Source organism: Phascolarctos cinereus, unplaced genomic scaffold (assembly GCF_003287225.1).
Source record: "Phascolarctos cinereus isolate Bilbo 61053 unplaced genomic scaffold, phaCin_HiC Scaffold_3;HRSCAF=262, whole genome shotgun sequence".
Taxonomy (NCBI): Eukaryota; Metazoa; Chordata; class Mammalia; order Diprotodontia; family Phascolarctidae; genus Phascolarctos; species Phascolarctos cinereus.
Genome location: NW_027555736.1, coordinates 247,829,735 through 247,851,843, shown reverse-complemented (window position 1 = coordinate 247,851,843; position 22,109 = coordinate 247,829,735). Strand labels below are relative to the sequence as shown.

General features: G+C 37.3%; 1 protein-coding gene across 18 annotated transcripts in view; it reads right to left on the bottom strand.

The window, feature by feature from the left end:
* GPHN (gephyrin) overlaps positions 1 to 22,109 on the bottom strand; it is a 789,636-nt gene that overhangs the window by 386,408 nt on the left and 381,119 nt on the right. For 9 of the 18 annotated variants that reach the window (XM_021004811.2, XM_021004814.2, XM_021004816.2 and 6 more), the window contains exon 5: positions 10,686 to 10,724. The exons of the other annotated variants lie outside the window; for them this stretch is intronic. In XM_021004811.2, the coding sequence (XP_020860470.1) occupies positions 10,686 to 10,724 (39 nt within the window). The remainder of the gene's footprint in view (positions 1 to 10,685; positions 10,725 to 22,109) is intronic. 18 annotated transcript variants of the gene reach the window in all.

Sequence of the window (22,109 nt, the reverse complement as noted above, 5' to 3'; positions counted from 1 at the left end):
GCCACCAGAATGATTTTCTCATAGCACTGACCATATGTCACTTCCCCACTCAGTAAACTCCAATAACTCCTTATCACATCTAGGATCAAATACAAAATCCTCTCTTTGGCATTCACAGGCCTTTATAATTTAGATTCCTCTTGCCTTTCCTGTCTTCTCATACCTTAGCCCCTGCCACATAATCTTCAGTACAATGATACTGGCCTCTTGCTACTCCACGAACAAGACATTCAGTCTCTCTGCTCTAGGCATTATCTCTGGCTGTCCTCTATGTTTGGAATGTTCTCCTCCCTCATCTCCAGTAATTGCCTTAACCGGCTTCCTTTAAGTCCTAACTAAAATCCCCATTTTCTACAGGAAATATTTCCCAACCCATCTTAATTCTTAGTGTCTTTTCTTCATTATTTCCTATTTATCCTGTATAAATAGCTTGTTTGTACATATTTGTTTGCTTGTTTTCTCTCCTATTAAATTGTGAGCTCACTGAGGGCTGGGACTGTCTTTTGCCTCTTTTGGTATCCCCTGTGATTTGCACGGTGCCTGCAATATTTGTTGTTGTTCAGTTGTGTCCAACTCCTTGTAACCCCACTTGGATTTTTCTTGGCAAAGATACTGGAGTGGTTTGCCATTTCCTTCGCCAGCTCATTTTACAGATGAGGAACTGAGGCAAACAGGGTTAAGAGACTTACCCTGAGTCACAGAGCTAGGAAGTGTCTGAGTCCAGATTTGAACCCAAGAAGATAAGTCTTCCTGATTCCAAGCCCAGTCCTGCCCCACCTTGCACATTACAGTAGGTACTTAATAGATGTTTATTAACTTACTAATAATTCAACCAATGGGGACTTGTGAGATCACCAAATGAGACTGTATAGAGGGAAAAGAAAAGAAGGCCTCAGACAGAGCCTTGGGGAGTAGTTCAAGTTGGGCTGGCATGGAGGAGCTAACAAAAAGACTGAAAAGGAGTAGGCAGTCAGAACAGAAAAGAACCTAGAGAAGATCAGCGTCAGGAGAACTTAGAGCAGAGCATATCTAGGAAGAGAGGATAGTTGCCAATAGCTAGCATTTATATAGTGCTTTAAAGCTTGCAAAGCACTTTAAAAATAATATCTTGTTTTATTCTTGCAACAATTCTTGTTGGTAGGTGCTATTATTATATTCGTTTTATGGCTGAGGAAACTAGAGAAAGAGGTTATGTGATTTGCCCTGGGTCACACAGTTAAATGTTTGAGATTCAATTTGATCTCAGGTCAACTTTCTCCACTGTGCCTCCTCACTGCCTAGGAATAGCACCAAAGGCTGCAGGTAGGTCAAGAAGTATGAAGATTGAGAAAACATCATAGGAGTTGGCAGTCAGGAGACTGATAGTCACTGAACCTCTCAGTGCTCCAAGCTCATCAGCACTCATAGAGAAGGTACTAATTTGAATTGACCGAGGAAGTTCCTCACTGGGAGCTCCTTATACAGGTGAAACCACAGGTCCTATAAAAATCAAGTATAGTTTTGTGAGAGTGAGTGTGTGTAGACTGGTGCAATAGCCTGCAATATAATACAATACAATAAACATTCGTTAAAGTACCTACAAAGTTCAGGTGTTGACCTAGGAAACAAATGAGAAAAAAGAAAGACAGCGCTTGCCCTCCAGTTTTTACAATCTAATGGGGGAAGACAAAACACAAGAGAAAACTGAAAAGGGGTAGGGCATGATGATGGCGGAGTAGAACCCAAGTAGTGCAGCAGGTGGAAAATGAAGTGTTGTCTGGGATTCTGAACCCTCTTTAAATTGGGGATTTGGGAGGAGGTATTTGCTCTGACCCCAGGCCTCCAATCAGAGGGACAGAGGCAGATGAAGTTACTGATGAGGTAGGAGTACCAAAGAGAAGCATCAGGTACCTCAGAAGAGCTTTTCCTAAGGAGGCATGATGATGGTGGCTGGTGGGATGTGTATTGTTATGTGTGACTAGGATTAGTAAATCTGACTGACTGCTGTGGGTCTAATGCTAAAACAAACAAACACACCAACAAACTAAAACAGCCACAGGGACATTTTACGTAAATTTAGTTCACTGTACTAGGTACAACTGCTAATTTCTATACTTTTTACATATCTTTACCTCAGGCTGCCTTTGATTAATGTTACACGATAAACTGAAAATAACAGAAGGAAGGAACTAGAATTAAGAGGAATTGGGAAATGCTGCCTGTAGAAGGTGGGATTTTAGTTGAGATTTGAACAAAGCTAGGGAAGTCAGGAGGCAGATTTGAAAAAGGAGAACATTCAAATATGGGCGATCAATGGGCCAGTGAAAATGCCAGGAGTTGGGAGATGGAATGTCTAGCTCTAGGAAGAGCAAGGAGGCCAGTATGCCTAGACTGAAGATCACGTGGTAGGGTATAAGGTTTAAGAAGACCAGAAAGGTGGGATTCCAGGGGACAGGTTATGAAGTGCTTTGAACACCAAAAAGATTTTATATTTGATCTTAAAGGTGATAAGGAGCCCCCTAAAGTTTACTGAGTAGTGGGGGTGTGACCTCATCAGAAAATATTTTTTCTTTTGGAAGCTCTTTTTGATAGCTGAATGCAGGGTAGACTGTAGTAGCGAGAGATGTGGCAGGGAGACATCAGCCTATTGCAATGGTCCAGGTACGAGGTGCAAAAGGATGGTAACAGTAGTGGAGGAGAAAAGGGGGTAGGATTGAAGAGATGTTATAAAGGTAAAACAGGTCCTGGCACCTGACTGGAAATGAAGGCATGGTAAGAGTTATTCTGAATTAATGTAGTTTTGTTGTATTCACATACATTTTACTTTCCTATTACGTTGCAAAGTATTGGACAGTAATATCCTAGGAAGATTCAATAGCGGGTCATAGGTTAGAGAAAATTATAGCTGTCATAACAAAACTCACATGGATTTTGTTCTTTAAGTGGAAAAATTTATTTATTTATAAAGATTTGTTATTGTTATATTTTACTGACTTGCTGTCTTTAAAAATGCATTAGTTTTTGCTTTGACTTTTGCTGCAGGAATATGAGAGTGAAAAAATTGTTTATTCCAGTATTAATAGGTTTCAAAGTAATAAAGTATACTACTACATCTATTTGTAGATAAAGCCTGCATTTTTCTCTTTGTCCATCTGTGTGTCTAACCATACTACATGACTAAAATCTAAATGTGACAAGGAATAATTCCTGAAACATCAAAACACATTGGACTTAGATTCAATTCTCTGTCTATAATTACAACTTCAATTATACCTTTAGTCAAGTAATGAATACATGTATTGCTCTCCTTCTTTTTAGCATGTATACTTATAAGACTGATGAAAAAAAAAACCAGGAAAATAGAAAGGAAAAAAATGTAGGTCTATACCTATAGCCAATAGCTGCTTGAGTATGAAGAAGTCATTGTATCACAGCAATATTTCTTACATCTGTCCCTACCTCTTTTTTTTTTTCATTCTCACCATCACTATTGCAGGGCCTAGTTATCTGGAATATCTCCAACAGTCTTCTATCTGGTCTGCCTGCTCCAAGTCTTGTCCCTCTTCCAATACAATGGCTCTCTACTGAATTAAGTTTAAACTCCTTAGGCTAGCATTCAAGCCCCTTTACAATGTGGCATAATCTTTTTTTTTTTCTTTATCTTGTGCTACTTCCTACCGTAAAATCTATGTGTGAAGCAAACTGGACTTTTGCTATTCCTTGTACAAGTCTTATGTTTTCTACTTATGCTTAGATTCTTTGTGCCATTTTCTTAATTAAAAATACTGTTCTCTCTCTTGTTCCTAAGTCTGCCTGCTGAAATCTTTTATCATTCGTCAAAACCTTGCTCAAATGTTACCTTTTTAGCTAAGACCTAGGCCCCTCCCCCATTTCCTTCCAAGTACTTTAATAACACTTCATTTGTTCCTCTCTTATAACCTCAAAATTGTTCCATTACAGTTACTTTTGTATGTGTCCTTATCTCCTCTACTCAATTGCAAGCTATTTAAAGGAAGAAAAAATGTTGTCTTGATTTATGTTTTTCTGCCAGAACCTACAACAGTAACCTGCACATAGTAAGTGCTAAATGAATGTTTACTGCACTGTTCTAAAAAAAAAGGTACTTTTACATGGCTTTCCTTGCTATATATAGTAATAACAATGATAACAGGATCACAGTTTTAGAGCTGGAAAGGAACTCAGAGATCATCTAGTCTAATCCTTTTATTTAATCCATGAAGAAATTGAGGACTAGAGTAATAAAGCAACTTGTTCAAGGTCACTTTGGCAGTGAGTGACAAAAACAGGATTTGAACCTTGGCCCTCTGATTCTAAATCCAATGCTCTTTCATTGTACCATGATGTTCAGGATCAGGTTCAAATAATTTATTTTTTAGACATTTTTCCACAAAGGAACTGCAATAGTATCTAACTCCTTCCTCTGTTATTTTTTTAAGTATAAACATTAATTCCTAATCTTCAAGAGAAAAAGCCATTCAATACTTACATTGAAAGAAAAAGTATAGGTAACAGACACAAAACACTAATTTTCATTGGCTCTTTCATACCATGTCTTTTACAGTTAATTTTTCATTATCTGTATTGGTATATAATTTATTTCTGCCTTGACTTTTTTCATTATGTCCACAAATAAAATTCATTGTAGTTCACATTAAGACACATCTCCAATCTGAAGACTGAGAAGCTAATAGAAGCTAATAAAAAGGCAAGTTAGATTTGGGCATGCTTTCTGGTTAGTCTCTTCTCCTATTCTCAAACAACCTAGTTCTTCCTTTACTGTTAACTGAAATAACTTCAGTACAACAGGAGAAGAATGGAAGATAAATAGGTCAGTGAAGATTATTAAGTTTAAAGGGATGACTGTGAAGTACTGAGCAGCAGGAATGAAAGGTAACTGCTGTCAAGGTCGGAGGGCCTACCTCAGTTTTGACAGGAGAAGCAGGGCAGAGTGTAAGATAATGAAATCCTGGCTCAGATGATAAATTGATCTAGTCAGTGATGGATTCTACTTTGTACTGACACTAATTAATATGGCAGAGTCTATGGACAGTGAGTGTCACTTGATAGTGGCGTTGAATTAAATTCCAGAAAGCTTTCAGTGTCACCTTGGAACAGAGACCATACCCTGGAGGCCTTAACCCTTTCATCCCTAGAACTCCAGTTCACAATATTGACTGTCCTGAAAGGTGAATATCTCTTCTGAATCACTATTTCATGTGGGACCCAAACATGCTTCATTTTACTCCTAGCTACTTTCTTCCCAGCTGCATTCCTTCAGCATTTCCTTTGTCCTCTTCCATCCTGATTTCCATTTCTAGGGGCTGTAATCAAATAAATATTGCCAATGATCCTGGAAAGGGTAGATTAATCTACTCCAGTAAAGTTCTACTCATGATCCCTAAAGCTTTCCAAACCAAAATATCTCTACCTGGCCACCACACCACTAAATGCAGTCTCTCATATTAGAATGTAAACTCTTTGAGGACAGGAATTGTCTTTGCTTTTGTGTTTGTAATCCCAGGACTTAGTACTGTGCTTGGCACAAAGTAAATGCTTGATAAATGCTTTTTCATTTATTCATCCATTCATTTATATGTGCAAATCACAATTCTTTTTAACATGAAGCTGCACTCAAGAAAGAATTTTCTCTATTTGTTCAAAAACAAACCCCTTACTGCTTGCTTTCTATTTATATCTCTACACTCTCAAATTCTTGGTATAACAATAACAAGCCCAATTCTACACAATGTTGGTGACCATCTTAATAACCACCAATAGAATGACTAACCTGCCATTGAATGTGGTGGGCTTTCAAAGTGGCAGCACTCCAAGTGGCATTTAAGTCATAATCAATATCAAGCAATCTTCCTTCTGCGAGATACAGCATTAGTACAGAAGAAATTCCCACTTCGGATAGCTCTTAGGACACATGAAAAGATATACTTTTAGGCAATATGTCTGACTATATGTGATTTTGCAAAGGATTAGACAGAAGGAAAGAATAAAATCTTGTGAGTAGCAGACAGCCAAATGCAATCAATTAATAAATCAAAAAGTATTTATTGTGCTTATTTTGTGACAGACAGCACTATGATAAGTACTAAGGATTCAAAGATAAAGCAAAAAGAGTCCCTACCTTTCAGGAACCTACGTTCCAGTAACACATACAGAGACACGCTCACCCAGAACACACAAGACAAAGCGGAAGGTGATTTCAGAGTGGGCGGCACTAGCAGCTGGGGGTCTCTTGAAAGGCTTTCTGGAGGAGGTGGTGCTTGAGCTGAATCTTAAAGGAAGCCACAGACTCAGGGAGTTAGAAGTTGGGAAGCAGAGCATGCCGTGCCTGGGGAAATGCAAAGACACAGGGAACCCCTGGAAATTGTTGAGCAGGTTCCACTTTTTCTAACTTTTGGAAATTAAAAATACTAAATACAGCTGTGCCCTACCTGTACTCATATGGACTCCTCCATCATGCCTACAGGAGCCTCATTATCCTACAAGATCATGTCAGCCTTGGTACTCACATCTCATCAGTCCTCTGCTCCAGGGACCTCTCTGAATGGAGAATGGAGGGCTCCTTCCTGAACTTCCATTTAAGGAGGGCATATAGGCCAGCTGTCTCTTCATTTCCTACTCTGCTATAATCCTTTGAACTCCACCATCAGGCTCCCACATCAGGTACCTTTTCCCTTTGATGTATTGTCTTTCACTATTAGATTGTAAGCTCTTTGAGCGGAGGGATTGTTTTTCTTTATTGTATTTGTATTCCCGGTGATTAGTACTGTCGGGCACACAGTAAGCACTTAACAAATGTTTGCTATTTCATTAAATCTCTGAAGCCTACTGTCCTTATTGATGAGATACTGACTAAGACTGACATTTCTGGAGGAGCCTGAGCCATGAGGCTCACTCTCAGGCTCACTCACTCTCCAGACTTTTTTGCCACACTACAAAATTCTTTGCCCTATCTTTACCTTTACCATTCCCCTCCCACCTCCTTCAACTTTCTAGATCCCCTTTACATTTTGCCCCCACCCCTATCCTCACTCCATGAGTTTTCTCAGGCAGCAAAGTGGCATGGCTGGATATAGCAATTGGCCTGAAACAAGGAAGAAAGACCTAGATTCAAATCTGGCCTCATACACTTAATAGCTTTGTGACACTGGGCAAGTCACTTAACCTCTATTTGTCTCAGTTTCCTCAATGGTAAAATGAGATCATAATAGCAGCTACATCACAGAGCTGTTGTTAGAATCAAATGTGATACTATTTGTAAAGTGCTAAAGCACTATGTAAAAGTCAGGTGGTATTATTATTACCATTATCATCGTTGTTGTTGCCATATTGTTTTTGTATCCCTAGCACTTAGCATAGTTCCTGGCCCACAGTAAATATTTAGTAAATATTTGCTCACTCTATCTGTCTATCATCTGTCTATCTATCTATCTATCTATCTATCTATCTATCTATCTATCTACTTACCTACTTATCTAACATAATTTTATTTATCTTAACTGGAATTGCTTGGAATGTTATTCTACGTCTACATGGAGGTAGAATTAGCTATAACTTAACCTCTCATATACACTAGAAGTCACCTTTAAGCTTTTGTCAGGTGCCCAAAACTGTCCTTAGTTGAGGTTTTTGTAGACAAGAACTGTTTCTATTCAAAGTTTGCAAAGTCAGTGCTGGAAGCATCATCCCAATGGGGATGTGGTTTAACTTCAAAGGGTATGTGATTCACCAATCAGAGAGCAAAACACATCTCACATCCTACCCTCTTCATGAAAACCAATTGTGAAGCTTGTCTGAAACATAATTAAACCTACCCTTTATCCATTTCAAGGCAGTATTCTCCCAAATGGACACCTTTCTCAGCTGCATAATTTCCCAGCTTTCCCCTTTTCAGTCAGGCAAAGGTATGCCTACTGCTGCTGCTATACTGGAAAACTCCCCTATTCCTACCCTGAGCATATCCACCAGGGGGGGAAAAATACTGATAAGGGTACACAGTCAAAAAAAGTTGAGAGATCACTGTTCTAAACCACCAGTTAATTAATACCTTGATTTGCTCCGATGCATTGTTTCAGTTTAGCTTGAAGCTAACAATTGCTTTTCATCAATTGTGCTTTATGATATTAGGATGGATATTTTATGAGGATGTATGTTTGACTTTCTTCTTAGGGCCAAACCACCCATGAGACAACACAATCTTTCCTGTGATCATCATTATTATTAGAAGTGTTTTATTAATAACTTTTTTTACATCCTGTGATTATTCTTGGATATTTATTTCTATTCCTTTTATTGTTCTAATTTCCCTGCAACACTTGCTCACTGTCAAGCTTCTATGCCATATCTTTTACTTGAATTCTTCACTTTAAAGATATCCTTCTTTGAAACATTCATCTTCTTCCATTTCAAAGCAACATCACCTTTCTAAGGCTGTTATCCTTTCTTTTGGCTTCTTCAGAATTATTGTTCCTATACCTTAAACTTTTCCAACTTTGAGGTCATTTGAATGTCATTCTCCTAGAACCTGAGTCCTCAAAAATCTTATCCTTTGGTTTTCTGTAGGCTCCCTAAAAGTCTTTTCCCCCCTTCTCTGTCTCTATTACAAATACCCTTGGCTTTTCAGTGAGATCCTAACTACTGAATGTCACTAATTTCTCTGCTATTCATTTTATTTCCAATAAGTCTAATAAAAGAATTGAAAGATATTAAAAACAATGCTTTACCTTTCTCTCACGTTGATCAGTTTCCCATCTTTTATTAGGAAAAAGAGCCTTATCTATATCTATTCTTGGAACTTTCTTCATAGCCCTAGATAGTACAGGTTTTTTTCTTTTAGATTTGCTCTCTCTTTACTGCTAAATTTAGATTTTATGCATAATAGTCATTTCCTAAACTTCAAATAGAAGCTTCCCAACAACCAAAAATTGGGTTCTTATTTCCAGGTCGTGTGTTTGCTGATCTCATTAACAATATCTTTACAGATTCTCATCTTGCATCTAAATGAGTAAAAAAGATTACAAACTCTTCAGTGTAGAGAAATGTGTGCTTTATATTCTTTGTAGATGCCAGAAAATTTTGCAAGTAATAGTAAAACATGCCAACTCTTTTCCCTATCCCCACAAAGAAAGATATATTAAAAGGACAGGAAGAGATGGGGGGAAGGATAACTGAAGTATTCTTGGTACTGATAACAGAACATAAAGAAACTATGCAGAAGCTGAGGAAAGAAATGACCTTCTGAAAGGGAAAGGGTAACAAAAAACTACTACGATTTGTACTGCAAAGAATTACTAAGAATTGAACTTATTCTTATTTGAGAAGGTACTCTGGAGGGCCCCCCGCTCATCTTCCAGAATTACTAAAAAAGACAAAAGTGAACAGAAATAATTCTCCTTTTAAAGGGTTTTTAAAAAATAAGGACATTTTTAAAAAGATTTGGCAAATGGAGAAAATACAAAAATATTCCATAAAAACAGAAACAAATATTCAGAGTACATGATATGAAAGGGCAACTGACACAAAAACAATGAAGAATTGGAGAAGCAGCCCCTTATTTCCAGATAAGGAGGTGATTATAAAATCAAGTGAAAAAGCAGAAAGGAGAATAAATCTGAATTAAAAAGATAAACTATTAGGCTGTTGTATAGCAAGATTTTTAAAATTTCTATTACTTCTTTGGATCATGCTTAGAAAAATGCTTTTGAAAACAAAACATTAAGAGGACAACAAGGCTACAGTGAGCAATGCCAGTGAGTTATCAGATGCAATGGACCATAAGGAGACCATATAATCCAAAAAGCAAGTAGCAAAAGGACACTGCTATAGAGACATAGGAGATGGATATAACATCTTCAGCGAATTGAGACTAGTCATACAGAGTAAATCAGTAGATGAAACAGCAGACAAGCTAATCCAGTCAGAAGGCTATCTCAAAGGCACAAGGTGTTCAGCAAATGGAAACAGCATAGAAACTGGGTAGTCAGCATTTGGTTTTGGTATTACCCGATTTTCCAAGGAGGGACTTGGCAATTGCAGGCAGGTAGAAAGCACAGCATTTGGCAGGTAGTAATGCCAGAGAGAGGACAGGATGGGAGAGAGGCAAAGCTGGGCAGTCTCCAGGTAGATGAAACAGATAATGGATATGGCAACACTGGGCCATCAGCAGATGAACAAAGCGCCACCGAGGGAAAGCAGAACATTTTGCAGGTGAGTGGGTAGCAGGATGATACAGCAACCAAAGGCAGTAAATGCAAAGAAAGAAGTGCAGAAAGGTGATCTCAGACCATGGGCAGATAGTGAGGTAGTGCCTAGCTGTCAGCAGAAAAACGCTACCTTTTGGGGAAAGGATAAGACTGAAGGAGAAACAACCTGAATTGGATTTTCTTCCATTCAGTAATAAAATACCAATATATAAATTAGTTGCACATGAGAACCCACAAAAGAACAGTACACAAATGGAAATAGCGGATGGATCTGAGTTCTACCGTTCAGGGATACAGAAACAATCCTAGAACATTGGTACATAACAATCCACAAGGAAATTAAATAGACGAGGGAAATGGATCTGAGCATTGTTTTGGATGATGACAAAAAAAAAACAACAACAAAACCAAAACACTAAAAAATTATTAATTCAGAAATGATTGGCTGGGATTGAAGGCTTTGCTTACCCCTTTCTGGAGCCCACAAAATGGGAATGTTGGGAATTTCTGCAGCAGAAAAACAGAAAAGAAAAGGGATTTCTAACTCCCAGTTTGAGGAAAAGCAGGTCAAATTTTGGGCTGGGTTAACTGGTTCAGAGAAAATAAGAACCAGCCCAAACCTTTTCTCTACCCCAGAACCAAGTTGTTCTGAGGACTGGGAAAGGTTTGGGAAACCCTCATCCCATTACACCCCACAACTTCCCCATTTCACACTTACCTCCAGTGCAAACAGTCTCCCAGCAAGGAGATACTTGGGGAACTCCCCCTGTTTGCAGCATGGAAAGATTGGAGGATGAACTGCTAATAGTAGCTCCAGTTGTAGATCACTGGGATCACCTTGACCTTTTATGAGGGAAAAGAGGTCAGACCTTACTACTGTCTAGTACTGATTGCTTCTTGGAAGATGATAGAGAAGAATGACAGCAATAGTAGCAGCAATAAATAGAAGGAAGGGTCAAATAATATATTAGAAGTACCTTTATTCTCTTCTGAGACTTCTAATACTTCTGTCTCAAATTCTCAGCACATTCTTCTGAAAACTCAAATTCTGTGGTTTCAGATGAGTAGTGTGTACTTTAATACACAATGCAGAAAGTGACTAAAGTGTTCATACCCAGAGATCCCACTGCTAGTCACACATCCCAAAGAAGTCAAAGACACAAATAAAGATCCCATACACAGCAAAATATTCATTTCAGTACTTTTTGTGGTAACAAAGAACTGGAAACAAAGGAGGAACCCATGAATTGGGGAATGATTAAACAAACTGTGATATACAAATGCAATGGAACTCTACTAATCTCTAAGAATGACAAATATGAAGAGAAGCATGAGAAGACTTATGTGAACTGATACAGAGTGAAGTAGGCAGAACCAGGAAAACAATATTCACAGTAATTACGACAATGCATACAGAAAGAACAATAAGAAATTGAACACATTAATTATAACGACCAAATTCAGCCCCAAAGCAGAGTTGAGAAAATGCATCACTCTCTCTTAATTGCAGAGCTGGAAGACTATGGGTCTAAATATACTGTCAGACATGGTCTATGTGCTGATTGGTTTTGTTGAACTGTTCTTTTCTTCTCTTAATCTTCATTACAAGGGATGGCTTGTTGGGTATACACAGTCAGAAGGGGGTATTCAGAAAAAGATGTGATGTGAAACTAATGACATCAATTTTTAAAAAAATATATAATGCAAAGAGAAAAACTCCAAGGTTTTCACATAGGGGGAAAAAGGATTAGTTTAAGGCCTAGTATAGGCAGGATAGGCCTGGGTGTTATATAACTTGCTACTGTTATGACTGCCAATGATGTCCCAGAAAATGTAGGATGATTTATACTAAGACTGATCTCAAGATATTTTGTAAAAGCAGTGCTTGCATCCCCTCTGAATCCTATTCAGCATTAAGGGAGTATTGGTTCTTCTACCCACTCCAAAAAAGATCTATCTTAAAGGAGACTAAATAGTTAGGGTTGGGATCTGGAAAAAAGGAAGGCAGGGAGAAAGTAAATAAATGGGTATTATCAGATACGTTTTATTATAGACTTTGATAATTATTCAAATTTCCAAATACAGCAGAAATCTCATCATAACTTATTCACACAAAGGGGAGAAATCACTATAATGTGAATCTCTCTAGGATTTCCTCTAGTACTAGTAAGAAGGCCTCATTACAACATGCATAAAACTGCCTATGTTTATCTGCCAAGCTAGATACCATAAAGAGTAGCTATAATGAAAGAAGAATCTTAGTTTAGATACTTTAAAGTTTAACTATTGTGGGAACACCCTGATCCATTCATCATGAGGCACTACTATGCGTCACCTTCCCAAAAGTTAAAGACTATTCAAACTGCTTGAACTTCGCAAAGGAGGGTGTGTTGGTATGGTTAAAGTTATTATGGAAAATAAATACTTCAGTCAAAAGAAACAGGACAGATAAAGGGGGGAGGAAGATAAAGGAGTTGGGCAGCATTCTATAATAAGAAGGTATATTCATTCGAGGAAATCTAGGAACTGGGGGGTGGAGTGGAATGGTAGAGAGCTTCTGAGTAAACACCAGTGAAGGCAGGAAGAGAAATGACTTTGTCTATTACTGACCACTTTGACAGAAAGAGGAAATAGATGAGGTGTTCAAAAAAGAGATCATAAGATTTGCACAGAAACCTGAGAGCAGAGATAGGAGAACTTAGTTATCCAGACATCAGTTGGAGCTCTGTAGGTCAAAAGTAGAGAGGCTAAGAATAATTTCTTGATTTTCCCTAATCATAATTTCTTCCTTTAAAAAGGCAAGAAACCAATAAGGGGAAGTACCACTCTGGATCTAATTTTTATTAGCAGGGAGGTTAGAGTGGAAATGATGGGAACAATGAAGGTTGGAGAATGACCTTTCCTTCCTAGAATCTGTGATAGAGGAGAGGAAAGTTGGTCATAGTCTCCCATGAAGCCACTATTTGGGAATAACAGATTTCAAAGGCTTAAAAAGGTTTGGGAGGAAACCATGGACATGGGAGAAACCAGGCCAGAGAAACTGAAAATTCTCAAGAACGAAATTTCAAAGACACAAAGGGTAACAATTCTGAGGAAAACAGGAATTTGAGTAGACTAATGTAAATGTGCAGGGAATTCACTAATTTACATTGTGGTTTTTTTAAATTTTTAAACAAGTTATATATGGAAATTAGAAGAGGGAAGGTGATAGGAAATGAATATCCAGACTATGCAAAAAGTATAATCCTGTAAAAGTGGTGTCAAGATTACAAAAGCTAAGAATGAGATAAGGCTTGTGGAGGAATGCCAGGTAGCAAAAAGGGATGTTTTTAAAAGCTATAGTAGGGGAAAAAGAAGCTCAATGAAATTATAGGAATATTGCTAGGGGTGGATTGGACGATAATAACTGACCAGAGAGATGGCAATGCTGCTCATTCTGTTTTCTCGGCCTGGGAGACAGACCTTTGTCTCAGACATGATACTTAAGATAAAAAAGGAAATGGTAAGATTTGATCTTAATTATTCAAGCCAATTTGGCCCAGATGACCTATATAAATTATTCAACAAACATTAATTGACCTTTTTGTACAAGGCACTGTGCTAAAACTCCCTTAGTTAACAGGCCTAGTAGAGGAAGGGATATGTCTGGGTGTTACATCCAGGGTTATAGGGGGTTTCAGCGTGTTCCTGCTGCTAATCCAAAGAAAAATAGCTCCATTCTCCAGAAGTTTACATGCTCTTGGGCACTCAAAGAAATAGTGGGTGTGACTGATAAGGCACCATAAGAGATATCTGAAAGAAGACACAGCATGGGAAAAGTACTGCAGAACTGGGGAAAGGTAAATGTCTTGATGTTTTATATAGTAGGCCAGTGAGCTTGACTAGAAATTCTAGAATGTATGATTGAGGATGATTAAATAGAAAAGGAAGTGGTTATTACAAAGCTGGTAGGGCTTCAGAAAAAAAAAAACAACAAAAAACAAACAAACAAACAAAAAGGTCCTGCTAAACTAATCTTTTTTCTTTTTTTTGGACAGAGTTCCATTCAACTTGCAGATCAGTAGAGTATGATAGATGATATAGTTTACCTAGATGTTAGTGATAAAATATTTGATAAAATATTTCATGCTATTCTTATAGGAAAACATGGAGAAGTAAAGAACAGAGGTGTGAGATTCCTGTCTATAAAACTCCATAGTTTGGGCCAAACCAGATTAAAATGTAATTGGGAATGTAAAATGTAAATGGGAAATGTGTAACAAAATACATAAAAATACTGTGTCTCTGTGTGAGTGTGCGTGAATTTTTTATTTACTAAGTCTCTGTGCTAGGAGGGATCTGTTTTCATTTGAGTTTGACACCACTGGTGGGGAATATGTTAAATTAAGAATATGCTTAGATAGATTTCGAATGGGTTGAGTGGCCAGACACAAACATATAATCATCAATGGTTCAATGTCAGCTTGTGAGGAAATTTCTAAGGGAATACCTACGGATATGTGCTTGGTCCTGTGCTACTAAACATATTTATCAATTACTTGGAGAAAGGCATTGATTACATACTTACTGAATTTGCAGATGACACAAAGTTGGGGAAATATAGTCATCACACTGGTTAAAGGATTAAGGATATAAAGAGACTGACAGGTCAGAAGATTGGTGTGAATTTAATGAGAAGAAATTAAATAGGGGTAAATGTAAAGTTTTATACTTAGGTTCAAAAAAATCAACTTTATAATTATAGGATAATGGAGGCATGGACAGTCAACAGTTCACTGAAAAAAGATCTGGAGGTTTTAATTGACTATAAGTTATATATCAGTCAGCACTGTGATGTGGAAATCAAACAAGCTAATTCCCATCCCTAGCCTCCTTTGAGCTGAATTAAAGGTATTACATTTCCAGGAATAAGGAGATGATAAATTCTCTGTTCTCTGCCCTGGTCAGAAATATGTTACTAGAAACTAGAATCTAGAATAGTGCGGTCAGTTAGGTACCAAGGCTTAATGTGGACATGTATAAATCACAGAGTGCCTGTAAAGAGTCAACCAGGTTAGTGAAGGACATCGAGTCCATGTCATATAAGGATCAGCTGAAGGAAGTTGGGATTTTAGCCTAGAGATAAAAAAATCTTAATGGGGACATGATAGCTGTGTTCAAATAGCTGAAGAACTGACACAAGGAAAAAGGAATGGCCTTGTTCTATTTGGCAAAAAGGGTAGAACCAGGAGCAATGGAAATTGTCAAAAGGCAAACTTAGTCTTGATACTTAGAAAAACTTTCTAATATTTAGTTTTTTCAAAATCTGAATGGGCTCCCTTAGGAGGGGTAAGTTTCCTTTCATTACAGCTCTTCAGGCAGAGGCTAGAAGACCACTTATTAGGTCCATTACAGTTAGGTTAAATGGCTGCTGAGGTACCTTACAACTCCGTAGAGTAATTCTGTTATTCAGTATGAATATGAAATTGCATCATAATGTATTTAAGCTAGTATAATAGTATAATAGAGAAGAGAAGAGAAGAGAACAGAAGAGCTTTCAAGGAGAATGAAGGTCAAGTGTTGCTAAGTAGCTAAGAAATTTTCAACTATGTGACTCTCTTTATCCCTTCTGCTCCCTTCCCCCCAAACCTCCCCCACACCTGGACCTACAAACTGCTGACCTGAAAAGGCACTAATAATTTCTTACCACCATAAATATTAGGATTAGAATGTCCTAAGGTAGGGACTATATATGACTATACTATGTTGCTATACTTTCCTACTATTCCCTAGTCCCAAGTTAGCAACTATATACTATTACTACTATTATACTATTTCCTAAACGGAATCTTCTTTTCTAGTGATGCTAGTCTCTTTTTGGTTGCATAACTGGGAGATTTCTCATGCCTGGAATGTTATCCTGTCTGCCTGCTTACTGCTTACCATTATCATTCAAAGTACAGTTAAAATTTCTCCTTTTTAATGGAAACTTATACAGCAGCCTCCCACATTCATCACTCTTATTTCTTTTTTTTTTAATTTTGTGGCACTTATTGTGCCATTAAGAATCACTGAATTCGAGAATTGAAGAGTCCTCAGAGATCAGGTGATCTGCAGAGTCCAATCCAATTTAGTGTTTAATCTTACATTGCCTTAAGTTGTTATATAACTGTTTTATGAATATATGTTTCATCTGCAACTATGGTGACAATGCCTTAATCCTCAGTGCCATATCTTATATTAAAAACAAACAAACAAACAACAAACAAAAACCCCCCTCAATTTAAAACTACAACTATTTGTTAAAAACTGTCTTGGGTGCTAAGATAAAAAGAAAACAGTCCCTGTTTCCAAGGATATTATATTCTCCTGCTAAGATCAGGGGGGGAAGAGTGGATATAACAAGTGCATAGGCAATCTGTGCACAGGCCAGTCTGAAGCTGGATAGACACCTATCAAGGCATATGGTAGAGGAATTTCTTGCAGACTAAGGGGCTGGGACTATGCAACAGCTAAGATCTATTTTAACTCCAAGATTTTAATTTATTTAATTCTTTAAAAAGGCTAGTTGAATTCATGAAGGACAAAGTTAAGACACAGAATTATGCTTCCTCACACCACAATGCCGAACATGTATTCAAATATTTATTTGAAATAAGACTTCTATTTTCTGTGGCTTAGAGAGGTGGTAGTTCTCACAATGTATTTCATGTGATTAGTTATTCCATATTAGGAAGCATACCCATCCTTTCAAAGAAGAAAGGAAAAGAGCATATAATATCCCAAGTATAAGCAGGCTATCACTATAATGCTAACCTAAATACCACATACCCCTTTAACTAACACGGAGGAAGGGACAAGGAAGGAGGGAGGAAATAAGTATTTATGTAAACTAAGTCCCTACCGCGCGCCAGGCACTGAACTAAGAGCTTTAAAAAAAAATTATCTCGTCTGCTCCTCATGACAACCTTGGGAGGAAAGTCCTAGTATTGTCTCCATCTTGTAGTGGAGGAGACTGAGGCAAACACAGGCTAAATGAGTTGCCCAGAGTTACACAGCTACTAAGTATCAGACTGGACTTGAATTCAGGCCTTCTTGATTCTAGGCACAGTGCTCTGTCAATTCATTCCCAGCTGCCTCAAGGCTTTTGCCTTGGGCTTGTAGCAGAGGAGAAGGAAGTGAGAGGAATGGGAGTTTAGCCACCTGTTGAAGAACAGGGAGAGGAAGTTCAGATTTTAGATGGCTATGGGAATAGCAGACAGCAGCTTATTCCTTCTCTTCCTTCATCTGTCCCATAAAGAAACCTCTAACTTCCAAAAGCCCTTCCCTTGACTTCCCTTCTTTCCTGATTATCTACACTCTCTCCTGCCTCTCCTTACACCAACAGTATGACTTCTAAATTAGTACTGGTAATAAATCTTTGTGCTACTTTCCCTTTGGTGCTGTTCAGCTGTATCCAACTCTTTGTGACCTCATTTCGGGGTTTTCTTGTTAAACATTCTCAAGTAGTTTGCCATTTGTTTCTCATTTTACAGATGAGGAACTGAGGCAAACAGGTTTAAGTGACTTGCCCAGGGTCACATACAGTCTGAGGCCTGAACTGAATTCAGGAAGTTGAGTCTTCCTGATTCCAAGCTCAGTGCTCTATCCACTGCACTATCACCTAGCTGTTCCTACAACCCAGGCCTGCCCCCCCCCCCCACACACACTGTATGATCTCCAGCTTCACTGATACTTTTCTGGTGGATTAGCAAGAGCATAGCAGGGCCTATTCAACCTGAGACTGAGCCTCTAATCCCCAAAGTAACCATTTATTTCCTTCTATTCAACTGAATTTGTTTTAATTACTTCTCACATTATTTTCAGATCATGAATTACAAAGATACACATTTGCTGTTTGCCCTGGATAGTAGCTGTAAAAGGTGCTGAAATTGCTAGCTGTGCACTTTCTTATGACCAATTCATATAGGATACAGTTCCCAGAAGGAAAGTTTTTAAAACCTACCATCCCAAATTGGCACAAAATTTGATTAAGATTGTAAAGTACAAGGGCATTGTACAATATAAGTTTATTATAAGAGAATCTGGCTATAATGACCAAATTAAAAAATAACATATCTTTCTGTGGCAGAAACTAAACGGTATACAATTCAAATTGTTTTATACCCATAATCCCTATCAGAGGCAACAGAGCAGACTATGGGGATATTAAAGCCCTTTTGGAAAGTCAAACCTTATACTGTGGGAACCTATCCTCTTATCGCTGTATTCTTTTTTTTTCTATTAATTTATCTTTAGCTTTCAACATTCACTTCCACAAGATTTTGAGTTCCAAATTTTCTCCCCATCTCTCCCCTCCCCCAACCCCAAGACCACCAGCACTCTAATTACCCCTTCCCCCAATCTGCCCTACCTTCTATCAACCCTCCTCCTCCTATCACTTTTCCCTTCTATTTTCCTATAGGGTAAGATAGATTTCTATACCTCATTGCATATGTATCTTATGTTACACGTAAAAACAATTTTTAACATTTATTTTTAAAACTTTTGAGTTCCAAATTCTTCCTTCCCCCCCTCCCCACCCATTCTTATCCAGAAGGCAAGCAATTCAATACAAGTTATACCTATGTAGTCATGCAAAACACTTCCATAATAGTCATGTTGTGAAAGGCTAACTGTATTTCCCTCCATCCTATGCTGCCCTGTTATTCTCTCCTTTGACCCTGTCTCTCTTCAAAAGTGTTTGCTTCTGATTACCCCTTCCTCCAATCTGCCCACCCTTCTATCACCTCACCCCCCTCCTACTTTCCTGTAGGGTAAGATAGATTTCCATACCCAACTGAATATGTAGGTTATTCCCTGCTTAAGCCAAATCAGATGAAAGTAAGGCTCACTCATTCCCTCTCATCTTCTCCCTCTTCCCTTCCACTGTAAAAGCTTTTTCTTGTCTTTTTTATGTGAGATAATTTACCCTCTTCCACCTCTCCCTTTTCTCCATCTCCTAGTACATGCCTCTCTCACCCCTGAATTTTATTTTTTAGATATCATCCCTTCCTATTCAACTCACCCTGCGCCCTGCCTATATATATATACATACATATACATATATGTATACATATATACATATATATACATATATATTATATATATATATACATATATATATATATATATATATATATACATATATATATATATACATATATATATATATACATATATATATATACATATATATATATACGTATATATATATATACATATATATATATGTATATATATATATATATATATATATTGCCTCCACATACCCTAATACTGAGAAAGGTCTCATGGGTTACAAAAATCATCTTTCCATCTAGGAATGTAGAGAGTTCATCTTTAATAAGTTCCTTATGATTTCTCTTTCCTGTTTACCTTTTCATGTTTCTCTTGAGTCTTACATTTGAAAAGTCAATTTTTCTATTTAGCTCTGGTTTTTTTTTTCTCAAAAATGCATTAAATTTCTCTACATCAATGAATGTCATTTCCCCCCCCCCCACTGATTGTAATTAGTTTTGCTGGATAGGTGATTCTTGGTTTTAATCCTAGCTCCTTTGACCTCTGGAATATCATATTCAAGATGCCTGATCCCTTAATGTAGAAGCTACCAAATCTTGTATTATCCTGATTGTGTTTCCACAATACTTGAATTGTTTCTTTCTGGCTGCTTACAATATTTTCTCCTTGACCTGGGACTCTGGAATTTGGCTGTAATATTCCTGGGAGTTTTCATTTTGGGATCTCTTTCAGGAGATGATCAGTGGATTTTTTCAATTTCTATTTCACTCTGGTTCTACAATATCAGGGCAGTTTTCCCTAATAATTTCTTGAAAGATGATGTCTTGGCTCTTTTTTTGATTATGGCTTTCAGGTAGTTGAATAATTTTTAAATTCTGTCTCCTGCATCTATTTTCCATGTCAGTTGTTTTTCCAATGAGATATTTCACATTCTCTTGTTTTTTTTTTCATTCTTTTGGTTTTGTTTTATAATTTCTTGATTTCTTATAGAGTCATTAGCTTCTATTTGCTCCATTCTAATTTTTAAAGAATTATTTTTTTTAAATTAATTTTTAGTTTTCAACAATCACTTCCATAAGCTTTTGAGTTTTAAATTTTCTCTCCCTCCCTCCTCAAGACATTGTACCATCTGACATAGGCTTTACATATACATTCCTATTAAACATATTTTCACATCAGTCATGTTGTAAAGAAGAATTAGAACCAACAGAAGAAACTATAAGAAAGCAGAAAGAAAACAAAATAGAAGGGAAAAAAAAGTAACTAGTATGCTTTGATCTGCATCCAGACTCCATAGTTCTTTCTCTGGATGTGGATAGCATTTTCCATCATGACACTTTTGGGGATGTCTCAGATGCTTGCAGTGCTGAGAAGAGCCAAGTCTATCAAAGTCAGTCATCGCACAATACTGTGTCCAACGTTTTCCTGGTTCTATCATAGTTAGTCATTGCCCAACATGGCTGTGTACAAAAATGTTCTTCTGGTTCTGCTCACTTCACTCAGCATCAGTTCATATAAGTCTTTCCAGGTTTTTCTGAAGTCCACTTACTCATCATTTCTTGGAGCATGATAGTATTCCACTACATTCATATACCACAACTTGTTCAGCCATTCCCCAATTGATGGGCAACCCCTCAATTTCCAATTATTTGCCACCACAGAAAGAGCTGTTACAGTTTTGTACATGTGGGTCCTTTTCCCATTTTTATGATTTCTTTGGGATACAGCCCTAGAAGTGGTATTGTTGGGTCAAAGGGTATGCACACTTTTATAACCCTTTGGGCATAGTTCCAAACTGCTCTCCAAAATGGCTGGATCATTTTACAACTCCACCAACAATGCATCAGTGTTCCAAATTTCCCACATCTTCTCCAACATTTATCATTTTATGTTTTGTCACATTGGCCAATCTGATAGGTGTGATGTGGTACCTCAGAGTTGTTTGATTTGCACTTCTCTAATCAATAGTGATTTAGAGCATTTTTTCATATATACATACACACACACACACACACACACACACACACACACACACACACACACATATATATACACACATCTTTAATTTCTTCATCTGAAAATTGCTTGTCCATATCCTTTGACCATTTATCAACTGGGGAATGACTTGTATTCTTGTAAATTTGACTTAGTTCTCCATATATTTTAGAAATGGGATTGTGAAAATTCTTTCCTAGTTTCCTACTTTCCTTCTAATCTTGGTTGCATTGGCTTGTTTGTGTAAAAACTTTTCAATTCAATGTAATCAAAATTATCCATTTTGCATTTCATAACGTTCTCTCTCTATAGGCACAACTCTATATTTATATTAGTAGCTGTATAAAATAATTTTTGGTAGTTTGATTGGTATGGCACTGAATAAGTAAATTAACTTAGGTAGAATTGTCATTTTTATTATATTAGCTCAGCCTACCAATGAGCAACTATTGTTTTTCCAATTATTTAGATCTGACTTTATTTGTGTGACAAGTGTTTTGTAATTGTATTAATGAGTTCCTGGGTTTGTTTCAGCAGGTAGATGCCTAAATATTTTATAATATCTACAGTAACTTTAAATGGAATTTCTCTATCTCACGCTGTTGGGCTTTGCTGGTAATATATAGAAATGCCGATCATTTATGTGGGTTTATTTTATAACTTGCAACGTTGCTAAAGTTGTTTATTGTTTCAAGTAGTTTTTCACTTGATTGTCTAGAATTCTCCAAATATATCATCATATCATCTGTAAAGAGTGATAGCTTTGTTTCTTCTTTGCCTAAGGAATTATTTTCTTTAGTGACCTCCTTTTCCATTTGGTCAATTCTGCTTTTTAAGGCATTCCTCTCCTCACTGGCT